At 40.3% G+C, this 17,046-nt stretch overlaps 2 protein-coding genes and 1 long non-coding RNA gene across 3 annotated transcripts in view; 1 reads left to right on the top strand and 2 right to left on the bottom strand.

Moving 5' to 3' along the window:
- Positions 1–8,490, bottom strand: part of LOC140946698 (uncharacterized) — a gene marked incomplete at its 5' end in the record, with an annotated part of 43,464 nt that extends 34,974 nt beyond the window's left edge. Inside the window, 7 exons of the mRNA XM_073395804.1 lie at positions 395–533; positions 1,819–2,214; positions 3,099–3,322; positions 4,023–4,152; positions 5,734–7,281; positions 8,005–8,076; positions 8,323–8,490. Coding sequence (XP_073251905.1) covers positions 395–533; positions 1,819–2,214; positions 3,099–3,322; positions 4,023–4,152; positions 5,734–7,281; positions 8,005–8,076; positions 8,323–8,490 — 2,677 coding nt within the window. The remainder of the gene's footprint in view (positions 1–394; positions 534–1,818; positions 2,215–3,098; positions 3,323–4,022; positions 4,153–5,733; positions 7,282–8,004; positions 8,077–8,322) is intronic.
- Positions 8,491–12,077: 3,587 nt separating this feature from the next.
- On the bottom strand, positions 12,078–12,863 carry LOC140946951 (uncharacterized). Its single transcript, XR_012166892.1, has 3 exons — positions 12,625–12,863; positions 12,494–12,538; positions 12,078–12,305 (listed from the first exon to the last, which is right to left on the bottom strand). It is a non-coding gene; the product is annotated as an uncharacterized lncRNA (long non-coding RNA).
- Positions 12,864–12,918: 55 nt separating this feature from the next.
- Positions 12,919–16,965, top strand: LOC140946947 (steroid 17-alpha-hydroxylase/17,20 lyase-like). The gene is made up of 4 exons (XM_073396033.1): positions 12,919–13,129; positions 14,141–14,298; positions 15,210–16,240; positions 16,621–16,965. Exons 1-4 carry the CDS (start codon positions 12,930–12,932, stop codon positions 16,765–16,767), a joined length of 1,536 nt encoding a protein of 511 aa, XP_073252134.1. The 5' UTR covers positions 12,919–12,929; the 3' UTR covers positions 16,768–16,965.
- The last annotated feature ends 81 nt before the right edge of the window (positions 16,966–17,046 follow it).

The following is a 17,046-nucleotide window of genomic DNA, read 5'->3' as shown; positions in this document are numbered from 1 at the left end:
GACATTACTTCATTCCAAGGTCGTGGCTATTTGTTGCGGAAATTCTACCCCCTTGGCGAACTTTAGTGTATTAACCGCGGTATTACCGCGTCCTGGGCCAACACGTTATAAAAATATCGTTCCAAACGAGCATGTGAAGCCAAAGTGAAGACCAAGAACCACAAAATTTAAAACCTTTCTCATAGGGGATGTCAGGTTCATACGCAGTAGTTTACTGTATTTGGGCATTCTCGCGTCAGCATCTTTGACTTCCTTAAGAGCAATAAAATTGTTGCATAGTCTTGGTAAAGTAAAACGAACAAAACTGCTAAACCAATTGTTTTGACCAAAACTAAAAAGGATTCATTGATCAATGACAATAGTAGCGTGCTCCTGTGAATTGCATTCAGTTCACCTCTCAAAGCGGCCTTGAAGACTTGTTTATACTGCATGACATCTTCAAATGTCACCGGAACGGTGATTTGTCGGGTTGGAGTGACACTACTCTCACATTCTTCTGCAGTTGGGAAATACAATTGACCCGCCATACTTCGCTGTAAAAGACAGAGAGGGAAAAGGGTTTTTTTTTTAATTTGGGGACTAAACATCCCAGGGGTTTGGGATTTTTGCTATCGAGTGAATTTATCTATGTTAGAATGAAAAAACTCCACGGCTCTCTAAGTGTATAATTCTTGGAACAATTTCATAGTGGATGATCGCATATCAGAGCTTTTATCCTGTCCAGAGAAATTACGCAAGTATGTTCATTAAAAATATGCACAGCTCTCGGCTTTAAGCATTCGATAGCTAATCAAAACCAATTCTAATTTATAAATCTGCAGAGGCAACAGGATAAGACACAGACGCTTTCAAGGTCGCCTGCTTGTTTTTGACCAATTAAAGCAGAACGCTCCACATTTAGACTTGGGTATTCCACAGGACACCCACTAAAAACAATCCGATTAAGAATCACCAGGAGACGTTGAGGGAGAGTGGGTAGGGGCCATGGAGTCGTAGGTCACGACACATTAGGGAGCTTAAGCAACAACGATGGCGACGGATACGGAAACGTCACTTAAAAGTGGATTCGCACTGCTTCAAACTTTATTGCGCTTATTCCATCTCGTTCGATTCGTCAAATGCTGTAAATTTTTTCCTGGAGATGAATTACAAAAGACTGTATCGAAGTCCAGGAAAGGAGAAAGAAAGTCGTCTTCTTGCGTTCACGTCCTCCAAAAAACGTGAAATTAGGAAGTTTCACGTCGTAGTCGTGCAGTGACGACAAACAAATGTGCAAAAAAGCTAGCGTGATGCACGTGCAAAAGTGTTGTTTTGCTAATGTATACCTATTTCTTTTTTGCCGTTCTCGCTGACGTCGCTGTCGCTGTCGTCGTTGTTTAAACTCGCTATTAGGTAGAATATCACTGCGGCTTTAAAAAATAGGGTGATTTAGCAGCAGAACGAGAACGTCATTTGGCGACGGGAAAGCGCGCGGAAAGGACTAAACTCGACTTCCGGTACCCAATTTGGCGCTCTGCCATTGGTCAAGCCAGTTGTTTGATTGCGTGCGCCGTCGTCAACTGACGTTCCCATTCTGTTGCTAAATCAGCGTAATAGAATAATCAATACACCTTTCTCTGCAGTCCACTCCAGTAAGCACACAATGAAACGAGATCGAGGCTTTTAAGGCAATTTCATACAAATCACTGTCTTTTGTCACCCAACCCTCGGGTTAGTGTCTTTGTTGACATACAGGAATACCAGAGCGGTCTACTTCTCTAAATTAACACTTAGTCAAAGTCCGTCAAACGTAAAAGTGATAAAGGAAAAATTACTTACGTCTCCGGATAAAGTGCCAGCCATGTAGCTGGGGACTGTTGGAGGCCTGTACCCATCTTGTTTTCCATGAATCTCTTCTCTCGTCTGACAAAACTCCTGCTGATTCTTAGGAAGTTCACGTGATTTTCCCAACCCCACCCTCCTAAGGCCAACCCGTCGACACGAACCAACTGGGGCTGAATTTTCCTTGTTCTCCTTTACAGCTAGCTCTGTACCACCACACAGTGATTTGGATTTTCTATGAAAAGCTGTTAAGACATTGCTGAATTCAGAGTAATGTTTAGTGGGGTACATCCCGGCAGAAGTGTTCTTGTGAGATGGTGTGTTCTCAGGAACTGTCTGTTGTATGCCATGATCTTCACGCGGGGCAGTGAGTATCGGAGCTCGTCGCTTGGACTGGAAAGAACGTAAACAAAACCAAAGTGAATACAACCAAACTTCCATAATACACTGGTAGAGTCAAGTGTCCGCACAACAGAGGTAACTGGGTTATAGAGGCATTGATGGTAAGTTTGGTGTCTTTGGGAAAAGGAAAGGGGTCTGTATTAGAGAGCTGTCCGTAACAGGAAGTTCGACTGACAAAACAGTGAAACGACGCAACGTCCATAAAAGCTACGTCCGTCGTATGATAACGTAGTCAAGTGAATGAACAAGAAATAGTCCAGGATGTTTCGGGATATCAGACACGAGTAGGAATGTTTTATCTAATATCCAAACACCAAGAAGTGATGTATCAAACACGAGGAATGTTTCATCTGATATCCAAACATCGACAAGTGATATACCAAACACTAGAAAGAGTGTTTTATCTGGTATCCAAACACCGAAGTGTTGAAAGGAGACAAGCAACTCAGTTGCTTATGCATGAAACTGATTACGAGGTATCTGATTCTAGATATTGCATAAAAGACTGTTTTGACAGTTTAATACACTTGTAACTCGAATGAATAATAATTTTCTAGAAATACAAATATAAAGTTCCAAAATTTTATGAAAACCAGCATTGAATTTCAAAACTTCCTTAAATCGGTGGTTTCTGTGTCTTTTTCATTTCGTCACTAAATTTGAATAAGTTCGAAAAATTCAATACCAAAACTCTTCCGAAACGTTTTGAATCAAATTCTTATTCTCTCGTTTGTTTCCTTCGTTCGTGCGTGGATGTGCGCGTTTGAGTGTGCGTTCATATGCTCGTCCGTTCATTTAGTCACTCAATCATTACTTCACACATTCCTTGAGTTTTTCATGCATTAACATTTTACGAGTAATAAGCAGATTATTACCAGTTGAGGAACTCTTTGCACAACGTCCGAAATCCTTGGGTGGTTTTGATCTGCAAATTGACTATTCTTTATAAATCCCTCGGTGGATGATAGCGCTAGACTTTCACTAGTAGCAAATCCCCTCTCCAAACCTGACATGAAGCAAGGCGAATCTTCACACACGTCCGTCGATGAAATTGAGTCTACCCAGGTTGTTAAGTCAGACGATGGAATTCTTTGATCACCTAACAAATATAAAGATGGTTAAATTAGAGCTTCTAATGATGTTTGGTCGACTTGCTTCAATAAAAGGGATGTTTTAAATCACTTTTTTATGAGCCTTTAAAGAAGTGACCATCGACTGCGCTGGAAAAAAACCTATTACAGCTATCGCTAAGATTCATTTCTTTTTATCACTGATGCTCGGATGAAATCTTGTTAGGTTTACAGGCTGAGGAAAGCTTGAAGCATGGACTGAACTGTTAGTATGAAAAAAATTTTCGAGTTATTCCCCACAGCCTTTGCTTCCCCTGCATCCTTCTGTAATTTGTTTACACGAGCTCTTGCTTGTTTTAAATAAATTTTAAGCTCAGTGGTAAAGGGGGATACAACTGTAATCGTCAAGTCACAACTATCAAGTATCTCTAAGTTTTTAACTAACCCCACTCCCCCCCCCCCACCCCACTTTCTCCATCAGTGCTCGTTTTACGGGTATTCAAAGCTTCTTAAATTACCACTGAAAGAAAAGAAGTCAAACCAGGATTCGAGGTTTGAACTCGGAAACTCCCACAAAGAAAGCCGTGTACTAACCGACTGTGTTAATCTGGGCCCCAATATCAATGTCAGGGACTCAAGATGCTTCCTTTGTTTGACCCATGTCGATTAACATCTTCTTTCTTCTAGCTCGTACTACTTCACCGGACTACACTATGCGACTATTCTTACCTTGAGGACATGTAGTGGGAGTGTAGAGTTCTTGCCTTTGAACTGTTACCATGGGAACAGAATGTGAATCTCTTTTCACTGTATCGCTAACCACAGAGCCTTTCCACGAGTGACCTTCACCTGCCTTCACCTGACACAGTGAAAAAGCACCATCTACATGACAATCACTTCAGTGCCATTCATAATTTCTTTCTCGTTTTATAACAGTATGTAACTTGGGAAAATCAATTTTACCTTACTGCGGTTATCAATGTAAAATTCAAAAACTAACTACACATTTGCTTTCTTTGCTGCCGTCAATCATCTCAGTGGACCTCTCTGAAAACAGACGTTTACTTCAACGAGTTGAAGAGATCGTGTTTTCTGATTTGTGATAATGGGATTTTGATCCATGTTGGGTTTTGCTGTGCCTGAAGGCTCATAATTAAAAATAGCGAGCTTAGGCAACGACGACGCGGACGGCAACGAGAACGGCAAAAAAGCAATTGGTTTGATTAGCAAAACAACAACTTTGCTCGTGCATCACGCTTTTTTTTGTACATTTCTTTGCCGTCGTTGCCCGACTACAACGTGAAAATGCCTGAATTCACGTTTTGTCGAGGACGGGAACACAAGACAACAACTTTCTTTTCTATTCCTGAACTTTGATACAGTCCTTTAGAATTCAACTCCAAAAACATTTGCCAACATTTGACGAAGTAAACGAGATGGAATAAGCGCGATAAAGTTTGAAGCATCGCGAATTCACTTTTTAAGTGACGTTTTTGTAGCCGTCGCCGTCGTTGTTGCTTAAGCTCCCTATTGACAGCAGCAAAAAAAAGCAGTTGCGAATTTAGCTTTTTAAATTCAGAGTTCGCGTGTTATTGAAAAGCGCAGTAATAAGACTGCTGATAATTAAATTACTGCTTTTGAACTACCATGTGCGACCACCCATCAAAATACCAAAACTGAACACAACTTTCTCAATATAATAATCAAAGTGCTCTTGTCGAAACCTGTCGTTACCGATTCCTTTCGTATATGTAAATGACCGTGACTAATTTTAAGGTGACCAGTTAAACATTTTCCATCATTTAACTCAGTTTAACAGTTTTACCTGACATGGCGAGGATACCACAACAGCGTTTGCCAATTACCGAGGTCCTGACACAGCCCCTTTCCTAAACAACCCATGAAAAGGCAGTATCACCACCGGGGTGTTAAGTCCCCGCTCATTTTAAACAGTAGGGTCACTGGGTGATACAGTCAACTCTCGCCTTGCGGACATTCGCTATAACGGACACCCCGATAATAAGGACAGCAGCTAAATCCTCCCCAAAAATATGTTAGAGATGTTTGACTGAAATAAACTTCCGCTATTATGGACTCTCGCTAATGAGGACACTAACTCAAGGTGCCTACAGTGTCCTCTGGAGTTGACGGTATTTATGAACTTGAGTTACTGTTATGGACGTTTTGGCTCTCCATGTGGACTCTACACGGCGATCACAAAATTAAGCAATATTAGGATTTCATAAGTAAGTGCAATATGATATTCCGGGTGAGCGTAGTCCTAAATAGGACTGTTGTTGACAGTGACTGACGTTTCGACAACCTGTGCGGTGGTCATCTCAAGAGTCAAAAGGATTACCAACACCAAGTTTTGTGTTAGACCCTAAGAGCAATACCCGACTGGTACAAAGCAAAATAGTTCACACAGCACGTTGCTTACCGTTCGAGAGTCAGTAGGAACCACTTTAGTTGAGACAATGGGTGCAACTCTCCACTGGGTTATTTTTCCACTGTCTGGTGGGTAGAACTCTGGTGACAGCCCATTATCAGTGTCTTCCAGATCCTTTAAACCAAATGATGCATTCCAAGGCTCCAAATTCCCACACCTTTTTTGACGCAAACTTTTATCCGATCGCTCCACACATTCCAGTGCAGTGTACTCAAATGCTGATCCCGGGTGACTGGAAAATCCATTCATTTCGATACTAAATTGTTCAGTTCTTGATTGCGTTTGAGGTATGTTTTCATAATCTCTCAGTGAAACATCTTTCGCGTTTGTTTTTGAAACGCGTGTGCTGGCTTCCGATCTGAAAGAAAGTAGGTTTTGCTCTGTTGAAGGACTCGCGGGTATGAAATCTGCTTCACCAATTGTCTTTTCTGACGCATAAGAGCCTTGCAGATATTTCTGAATTAAGGACGAGTCCGTAGATGGGCGTAACACTGAAGAGGAGTGGTGTGCAGTAGGGGAACTAGAGCTCTGAATATTGAAGTGTTTCGGCAGTTGACTGTTATTACTTGAAAAGTCGCAAAGCCATCCTCTTTCCACCTTACTATTGGCATTAGCTTCAGAATCAGAATTATCATAATCTTGGACTGAACTTGTCAAGTGCTTCATCAAAGGAGAGACTGATTCAGAATCATGTGACAAAACATCGTTCAATTGTGTCTCGCAATGGGACTCCCAATCTCGGGTATCGTCGTCTGGTAGTGTAGCTACAGAGGCAATATCACAAGTGGGGCTTACTTGACCAACTGCACTTGTTACCTCAGCTTTCTTCTCACTGGAACAAGCCGCAAACGAATCCGGGGATAAATTAAAGGAGTTGCAGAGATCTTCGCTCGACACCAGGTCCTGTTCAGGTGAATCACTGTCTGTAGCATTTATTTGAGGTTCGCAAGCTGTCTCAGAAGATTTTTTTGTCTCCACACTTAATCTAACTGCATCCTTTGGAGAGGAGCTGTTGTCCAAATTTCCCTCAAAACGCGATGGTGATTTTCCAGTTAGCTCAATGCTTGCTTGATCAGTATTGTTGCTTTCTTCATCTGTTAACAGTTGTAGTCGAGGCGTATTATTAAACGCTGAGAATAATGCCAGGATCTGGGTAGTATTACGTTTACCTTCAGAGAAACTTCTGTTATTAAAGCTTCCTTTTTGCAATGATATGGTTGACTTTGAGGGCACCGAGTTAGTCAAGGCTTTGTTCTCTTTGTGTATACCAGCTTTAGAAGGCCCAGTTACATTTAGTGGAACAACTTGGTCATGCCGTTGCGGTGTAACACACAAATTCTGCAAGTTTGACCTCTGCAACACTGAACAGCTGTTATAGCTGGGAATCTCCGGCTTATTTCCATGGTGACGAGAATCACCCTCCACCTTTCGATTACTGGAGTAAGTACTGTACATGTTGAAGAAGTCATTTTTACTTGGAACTCTAGATTCTGCAGTGTTAAGGTTTGTATTTTTTGGAAGGACATTTTCTCTTCGTGGCTGAAAGGTAATTTAATGTAGGATGTTAACAAAGAAAAATGCGAAATGGTCCAAAACCAGTATGAAACAAGTTTTGGCCTAATGACTTAACGGTTTAAAAGTGACACTGACCCCTCGACTTTAGTTCAACTTTCGCTTTCTCTCCTCACCTTTTCTTTCGCTTTTCTTGCCTTTTTTCAAATAATTTATTTTTTTGCTGGGCATTTACCAGTCAACATTTCTATAGGGGCACTTTTGGAAAACTTTAAAGATTATAGGATTAGACAGAAGGAAGTCCTTTGGGATAGTGGAGCTACATTTTCACTGGAATGTTTGGGTCAGCGTTTCATGTTGGAAGAGGTTTTTTTTTCAGCCCGTTTCACTGAATCGTGCTCGTTCAGGTATGGTTGGAAAGATCTTTTTTCTATTACATAAGTAAGTCTAGATGTCCAGGCTGATGGTGAATATTTAAATTTGAGGATGACCCAAGTGGTACAAGGGAGGTGGAACTGATAGTCTGCGAGCAAGCTCTCCATTTGGGGGAGACGTGAGAAGTCACGCGAGAGCCGGACGCGATAGGAAACGCTAGTGCGACGGGCGCCGCTCACTCGCGCATTCTCTCAGGCAGAATGCTCGCAAGCTATGGAACTGCCTCCGTGCTTATGGGCGGTTCAAGTGTGAATGGGTAAACAAACATACATATAGCCTGCAGTGCTGCCTTACAACTTTGTCAGTACAGAGTACCTTTTTGTATTCAGGTCCAAGGTGCCTTGATAGTGCAGGAGTAGTTTGATTGATTTTTGGCGGTTGGAAACACTACAAAGAGTTACACAAATCAATATCATTAATATGAGCTCAAACGTATTACTATCCAGGATTTACGAAGACTTTTTGACTCAAATTAAAAAGTTATTCTACTATTAAATATATCCTAAATTTGTGTTCCGACTTTAAATTACCTGTGTTATTACTTTACAAAATCCATTTTCATTAAAAAATTTTTTCTTACGTTAATTCGCACCTATATAGACCCCTCAGAGTGTACTCTAAAGTGCCACATACTTGTCTTTTCCTTTTGTTTGGTTGATAAATCCCAGGTGTGTTACTAACTTCTCTTTCTTCTACTCTCTGTGAATTGCACCCCTGGGTGTGGTCAGCAGAGGAGTCCAGCCTTTCTTCTATAGTTATCAAGTACCTATCACTTTCTAACTCCTCCCCAGCAGACACCTGTTAAAGACATGCATAGAAATAAATTCAGATTGAAGTCTACAGATATTTAATAAGGAACACCATTGGTGAATGCAATAATGGAAGTGGTAAAGCTAGTCATAGCAACAGTAGCTGCCGAAGTTGCAGTAGTAGCAGCCCCAGTGGTAGTAGCAGCACTAGTGGAAGTGGTAGTAGGTGGTAATAGTAGTGGCAGTGGCAGTGGCAGTGGCAGTGGCAGTAAAAGTGGTAGTGGTAGAGGCAGTACTAGTGGTAGTGGCAGTGGTAATGGCAGCAACAGTGGTAATAGTAGTGACAGTGGCAGTGGTAGTGGTAGTAGCAGTAGTAGTGGTACTGGCAGTGGCAGTGGAAATGACAGTGGCAGTAGTAGTGGCAGTGGCAACGACAGCGGCAGTAGTAGTGGTAGTGGCAGTGATAGTAGCAGTTGTAGTGGTAGTGGAAGTGGTAGTGGCAGTAGTAGTGGCAGTGGTAGTGACAGTGGCAGTAGTAGTGACAGTGTTAGTAGTAGTGGCAGTGATAGTGGTAGTGGCAGTGGCAGTAGTAGTGACAATGGTAGTGACAGTTTCAGTGGTAGTGGTAGTGGCAATGCAATGGTAGAGGCAGCCATAGTGGTACTGATATTTGCAGTGGCATTGGTAGTGGTAGTAGTAGTGGTAGTGGTAGCTGTAGAGGTAATGGTAGTGGTAGTGGTAATAGTAATAAATTGCTTTATTTGCATGACCGCATCATTTTACAGTATTGCAAAAGCATGCATATGACAATCAAAATATAAAACAAACAGCACTACCGGTAATAATAATCTAGAAAAATTCAGTTACTTTACTAACAATGAATCAAGTACTTTCATACAGGAGGAAACAAACTTCATAACTAACTTATTTACATGATGTTCCTTCGAATTCATAATCTGTTTTATGCTTTCTGGAGATGATTTCTTGTCAAAGTCAGGTATTATTCGATTGATTTGATTAATAAATGCCTGTCTCTGTACTGAGTATTTGTTACTTACATTGAAAGAGGAAATGAATCTCATCTTCTACCTGATTTGAGTTACATAAGGGACATAATCTATTTTCTCTTGGCAAATGATCGATTTGGTATCGACCATGTTCAATCATAAGTTTGTGATTACTTATTTTAAATTTAACAAAATTCTGTCGTTCGTCATAATGTCTTAGCTGGTAGAGATAATCAGATGTAGAATATTCATCTTTAAAAGTTTTATAAAATTCTAGTTTTTTTGAATTTTCAAGGCTGTGCCGCCAAAAAGTGATAGTGGTAGAGGCAGTAGTAGTGGTAGTGGCAGTGGTAATGGAAGCAACAGTGGTAATAGTAGTGACGGTGGCAGTGGTAGTGGCAGTAGTAGTGGTAATGGTAGTGGCAGCAATAGTGACAGTGGCAGTAGTAGTGGCAGTGGCAATGACAGTGGCAGTAGTAGTGGTAGTGACAGTGATAGTAGCAGTTGTAGTGGTAGTGGCAGTGGCAGTAGTAGTGGCAGTGTTAGTAGTAGTGGCAGTGATAGTGGTAGTGGCAGTGATAGTGGTAGTGGCAGTGATAGTGGTAGTGGCAGTGGCGGTAGTAGTGACAGTGGTAGTGACAGTTTCAGTGGTAGTGGCAGTGGCAATGCAATGGCAGAGGCAGCTATAGTGGTACTGGTATTTGCAGTGGCATTGGTAGTGGTAGTGGTAGTGGTAGTACTAGTATCAATGTTTAAAACTTAATGCTTGGTTTTAAGGGAAACTCTTAATTTGGTTCACGAGAATCTCCATGTTTCCCAAGGAAGAAAAGAGGGGAACAAAATTAACTAGTTTCCCAAGGGACAAGTCATGAAGTGATTTTTTATATGCCCTGGAAGAAAAACTTCTGTGCGTAAAAATCTATGAAAGTAAATCCCAGCAAGTGATCGGCAATTGGAGTTAACAGTGCACTGTTACCCTCTGATACCATAAATTTGCAATCTCAGAGAATTTGGGCAAGAAGTAGTTTTATTTTTAGATGTCATGTGACCTCAAAGTAGACCATGAGAGTGCATGCTATTTAATGTTACGTCAAAAGACATGTTGCTTAGTTACTTCTTAGTTGTCATGTTCCTTAGTTAGTCCAACAAAAATAAAATTATAATTTATCTCATAATCTCGGCAGAGTCCTGGAACTACATGTAGCTTGTTATAAAGGACATGACTGGGAAATTACGTAATTAGCAATAATTTAATTGCATGTGAAAAGATGCAACATATGCAATAATGAAATCATGATTTACATGGTTATAATAATAATAGTTCCACAACCCTCTCAGTGGCAGATTTTAAGGAGGGGTTCAGACCCACTCCTTTGTGTAGAATAAGTAGATCAAGCTGAGGCCCACTGGACCAAGTAAAATTTTTCCCAGAGCCGCCCCAAACCTATCCTCCCACCCCCCTGCTATTTCTGGGTATGGATACACCACATCTAAAGATAACATTTTAACAAATGTTACCCATTAAAAGGGCAACATTTAAGTCAATTATTGCAAATTTTCGGGTACAATTTATACAGATTGTCTAAATTACTTTGTAAGTGCATGACTGACCTGGTCATTGTGAATAAAAAATGAATCCAGCAGGTTTGACTCCTCGTCACAGAGCTTTGCCTGAAAAGGAAATTTGTGAGTGAAAAGTTTATATCCAATAGGGATAATACTGTGAAAGGTTTAAACCCTGAAGTCATTTTAAAAGTAAGTGGAGCATGATTGCCCTATTCAGTACTATGCACGCTCACCTAGACGATTATGCTCCACCTACTTGGGGATAATATTAGGGCCATTTATACAAGGAAAAATAAAACGTGCCTTACATAAGATGCATCTTAAATAAGATGCAAACTTTCCGTAAAAACGGCACATTTCGCCTAAAATAAGATGCGACTTAACTAAGACGCATCCTATTTTAGAAGTAATATATCAAACATGAGATGCAGTGTTTCATCACCAGATGAAACACCGAGAAGAGAGTTGAAAATACGACGCGCAGCGGAGTATTTTTGACGAACTTCGAGGTGTTTCATCTGGTGATGAAACACTGTGTCAAATGTTTGATATTTCTTCTCAAACAAAATCATTTTTGAAGGAGAAATTAAGGATGCAAATACTAAGCAGTGTTTCATCCGATTTCCAAACACTCATTAAACATTAATTTCCTTTGTATTTTCTTAATGAATTATTAATGAGTTTGAGAACAGCCCTTAACACCTGTTCATGCATAGGACACGTCTTAGCTAAGACGAGAAAAACTTCGTATAAATGACCTTCACGTCTTACATAAGATATGAACACATCGTACGCATGCGTAAATTTTTGGCGCGCCACATTGGATTGCTGTTGCTACGGGCAATATTAACATGAAAATGAGTCAAGAACAGAAATAAGACGCCAACCATTTATATACGAGTTGCTTTCGTCTTAGATAAGACATGCTCGTATAAATGGCACAGGTCACGTCTTATTTAAGAGGCGTCTTATGTGAGACGCTTCCTATTTTTCCTCGTATTAATGGTCCTAATGTTACGTCACGTTATGTTAAACACCTTTTGTTTCAGCGGTTGGCAAATTTGAATAAGAAACAAACACAATGTTTACAAACATGACCCATCGCTATTGTTATTATCATACCCAGTTTAATCTTGCCAACACGAAAATAGACCTCAAAGAAATATGTCAAGTATGTATCTGAGCTGCTTTATGTTTTTAAGCCACAGAACGATTTGTACAGCTTTACTTTGATTCCTTTTACAGAAACGCAGGGAGTTTTTACCTTGTTCCCGTTAACCTTCAGAATGCCATCCTAGAAAATGAGGTAAAAATAGTAGATGAGGTTAATAATAGTACATAATTCGAAGGTCTGTGCGAAGCTTTTGCTTTAACAGTTAAAACAACGTGGACCAAATTAAAGCAAGGATATGCGACATGTTAATTCGAGCTCAACAAATGAATGTTTGCATAATAAACAGGGTAACAAAAGATTATTTCTACCTGCCATGTCTTGGCTTTCTTAGCCTTCTGGTGTGTGTAAAGTACCTGCAGTAAAAAAAAAGAGTATTTGAAAACAGTCTTCAAGGAAATTTGTATAAATAAGAAATAAGAAAGATCACATTAATACTTACCGAAAACATCGATCACAAGGCGATATGACGACTTTTCATGTTTGCAGTTTTGTTTTATCTTTTATTTTTTGTGACAAATTTGCAGTGCCGTTAGTTGCCTTTTTCCTCAAAGACGAATTGTATCAGTTTGTTGATGTAGCAAATTAAACGACTTCTTTGCTTTTGAACGGCTTTCTTTTCCTCTTCGCGGCTGGAGCCATATTTGTATTTTGCGCGGGTACTGGTGTTGACCCAGTCCTTCCCGGTTCTTTGGAAACTTGGAAACGAGGTTGTTTATTTTCTGTGGAGATTGCTACTTCTCCAAGATGGCTTTTCTGGAGTACATCACGTTTGGGAATATCTTTCTTTTTCTAGTTTTTTTGCTGATCCTCAATCTATTGATTGAACTGTATCAGTTTAGAAATATGCCACCTGGGCCTCGGTTCACAAGCTTACCTTTCATCGGAAATATACTGAGCTTTGATCGGGGAGCCGCGGGACAGAGCTTTATCGCTTCTACCGCAAGGTTTGTTGACTTGTAACTAGAGCATAGCTTTATTTTGCACATTTTTATATGGGTTAGAGTTAGGATTGAAACATCAGAGGTAAGGATCTCATATACATAACAACTAAATCGGTTTAGATCCTATTTTTTTTTCCTGGGAACATGCAACATCACTACAATTATTTAATTAATTTTTTTGCCCTCGGTATAGGGGTAATCAACATTTATTATATTTATGGCTGTTGTAGAACATATTTTTTACTTTAGTTGCTGGAAGAAATTTCTTTTAGCTTAGCAAGTTTTCCATGAAAACATTTCTTTCGTAAGGTAAATGGAATCTAGCGTTTTTCTTCTGATGAGAAAAACATCTGACGAAATATTTTAAAAATAGGGATTGCAACAATATAAACAATTAAGTAAACGATTAAGCGTGTACTCACCTGACAGAATCACACGATCCATTGACAATGGAGCCCTTAGTTTAGAAAAACACAGTGCAGCTGAAATTTTCCTGTCATACCCCGAGACACCGAAAACCCCTCCCATATCTCAGACTATGATAATAAACCAAAAACTCTAATTCTGTATTTTGTTTCCAGAAGAATTTCCATTACTGATACACTATTCCAGACCCCTCTGGTTCCAATGACGCTGATTGAAAATCCTACCGTCCCTGTGCAGTAGTACATTTCTATAAAGGGCATAATATATGGGAGCCCTGTGCCATTACCCTTTGCCCAATGCCCCCCACCCACCCTCCCCAGCTGTTTATTGTCCAGATGTTGCATTTTGTCGTCAGACTCAATGGTCATTTTGATGTAGTGGATAAAGTTTTGCTGTAAATGGCCCCAAACAAATTATATTGCAATAATCAAAGTGCACCTGGATTATGTGTGTGCATTTTACATGTGTTATTTCTGGTTTCTACTAGTTTACAGCTTAGGAGTGACTGGCATTGCATGTAGGCTACAATAAACTTTGTAACGCCATCGGTTAAAAACTAACATTTTTCACTCCCTTCTTGTTTAAAAGCTTGAGGAAAAAGTATGGAACTCTTTATTCTTTGAAACTTGGTGCCTACAAATTTGTCGTGGCTGAAGATGCTGACTCGGTGAAGGAGGTTCTGGTAAAGAAATCTGCAGATTATGCAGGAAGACCTCCATTTTATAGCTTTGTGTCTACTACACTTGGTATGTATATTGATCTGTCAATCTTCATTTTACAGCCCAACACAGACACCTGGCTGACTCAAATATAAATCACGTGCTCATGGGTGGTTTTTGGGGTTGGCCTAGGGGACCACGGCCACCCCTTTTTCTGTGAAATTTTGTATTGTTATTTAAAGAATTCTCGGTCAAAATTAAAAGTATCTATAAAGCTGCCACGTGTCCTAGCCGCCCCTTTCTGAATTTTGTGAATCAGCCCCTGCACACAAGTGCCTCCTATCACAACATTTATCTGATAATAAAAAATGAAATTAACAAGTATCATGTTTTGCAATTACTTGTACATACATAACCTTTTTGATGAAAAGGAAATAGGAACTGTGGGTTTTAGGAAGTTTCGATCTGATCCTGATATCTCTGAAGCATTTCTGGTGACTTGTTAAGTCTTGCTCTCGTGCGCTTTCTCTTTTTCCCATTACAGTCGTGACAGGGTTTTGAGTTTTTTCGTACAGTGTAATCAAGTCTCGGCAAGTCTTGATTTTTACCATTAAATTGCCAACCCTACTCTACAACATAAAACTGCCTAAGAATTACTGAGTTTGTTAGCCTGTAGAAAAGGTGCTTTTTTATTCACGTTTTTTCAGGTAAAGTAACATGAAGTAAGCACAAAGTGGGCGTGGAGCGCGAGACGCACGAATTTTTCTGTGCCTACCTCCATCGCGCTCCTCGCTCGCTTTGCACTTGACCTCGCTCGCCTAAAAAACGCAAAAAAATAACGCCCTTATTTCAGGCTATTATTTCACCCTGACGATCAAACTCAACCTAGTTTTAGTTTGTTTATGTTATTAATTCTGATATGGTGTCTTTTGTAGGCAGTGCAGTTGTATTCTGACTTTTTTTTTGACTGATTGATATATTCTTCTTCCTAATATAAGGTGGGAAAGACATTGGATTGGGGAATTTTGGTCCTGCATGGAGATTCCATCGCAAACTGTTCATGACTGCTGTGCGACAATATCTATCCAACCAGGAACTTGTGGAGGAGAGGATCTCTGAACAAGCCTCAAACCTGCTGGAGTATTTTGAAGAACAAAAAGGAAAAGATTTTGATCCTGCAGAGATTCTCATGAAAAGTGTTGCAAATGTTATCTGTCGCATCTCATTTGGAGAGCACTTTGATTCATCCAGTCCAGATTTTGACGAGCTCTTGCGCTTGAATAATGAGAGCTTCACAGACACAAAGATGATTGAAGAAGTCTTCATCTTAGATCTTTTTCCATTGGCGAAGTACTTTCCTTTTAAAAGTTACCAAAAGGAAATTAAAATGGCTGACCGAATGTTTGAAATCATTGGCAAGCAGCTGAAGTTACAACGTGAGCGGTTTGATTCCTCAGCAGAGGTCAAGAGCCTCACAGAAAGTCTTATAAAAGAGAGAATCGCTGCAGAAGGTGAAGTTGGATCCGAAGATAAAGTGAGTATTCTATCAGATGACTACATTGTCAACACATTAGAAGACATGTTCAGTGCTGGGTACGAGACCACAAGTACCACACTACGTTGGGCTATTGCATTCCTGATACACAATCCTGAGTTTCAGACCGAGATACAGGATAAGTTGGATGAAGTAGTTGGCAGGGATCGAATGCCTACATTGGATGATCGCCCAAAGCTTCCACTTATCCAAGCCACGATCATGGAAACACTGCGCCTTGGAAACGTTGCCGAGACAGCTATTCCTCATTATACTCTGAAGGACACCACACTTGGTGACTATCGAGTTCCAAAGGACACAGTGGTGATGGTTAATCTGCAATACGTTCATCTTGATCCAAAATGTTGGGAAAATCCAAACTGTTTCAATCCTCATCGTCACATTGATGCCGATGGGCAGCTCATTACTAACTCTGGCAACTTCCTGCCTTTCTCCGCTGGACGTCGGGTTTGTGCTGGCGAGGCACTGGCAAAGGTAAGAAAATTTATTTTATTTGCTCAGGGATGTATAGAATTTACAAAGTACGTCTTTGCTTAGGCTCTCAGCTAAGCTATAAACGCTTTTACCACACCCTCTTCTTTTAGTTCCCACACCCTTTCTTTCAGTCTCGTACCCAGGCCAGTTCGCGTTATCCAGGTTACCAGAGGAAGCTTGGAACCGAGCGCGAATTTCCCGACAAGCTTGACTTTCTTTACTTTATTCTATTCCAGTTGAAAGAAAAACAAGAGGTATTATAAACCGAGAAAATCTCCATCGTTTCCAGACACTTACCATATTAATCAGAATCTCACGGCAAAATCTGGTTTTGGTGATATGCCAAACAGCCCTGATCTTATGTTGATACTGTTTTCTAGGTGGAGCTGTTTCTGTTTTTGTCCTGGATGCTGCATAAGTTCACATTTTTGCAGTCAGATGAAGGAAGTGCTCCTGATCTTGAAGGAGTTTCTGGTTTTACTCGATTCCCAGCTCCATACAAGATGCGAGTTCTAAAACGCGATTAGATACTTGTAAAAAGTTGCATAATAGAACTTAGCTTCGTTAATTTGATTGACGGTAGAAGTAGAAAAATTTGAACGAGATAGTGAACTAAGGGCCTCGTCCACATGTCTTAGTTTTTGTTTTAAAATAACGAATTTTTCCTCCGTTTTCAAATAAATCCGCGTCCACACGTTTCGTTTTTGAATCGTTTTTGTCCGTCATCACGAAAACTCAACAGTGACTGAAAACGTACCATCTCTCATGGGAGCATGCGCATTTACTGGTATCTGAACCTAATCTGT

The sequence above is a fragment of the Porites lutea genome, chromosome 8 (genome assembly GCF_958299795.1).
Source record: "Porites lutea chromosome 8, jaPorLute2.1, whole genome shotgun sequence".
Lineage (NCBI taxonomy): Eukaryota > Metazoa > Cnidaria > Anthozoa > Scleractinia > Poritidae > Porites > Porites lutea.
Note: the sequence above shows the minus strand (reverse complement) of the source record. Positions and strands in the feature narration are given on the sequence as shown.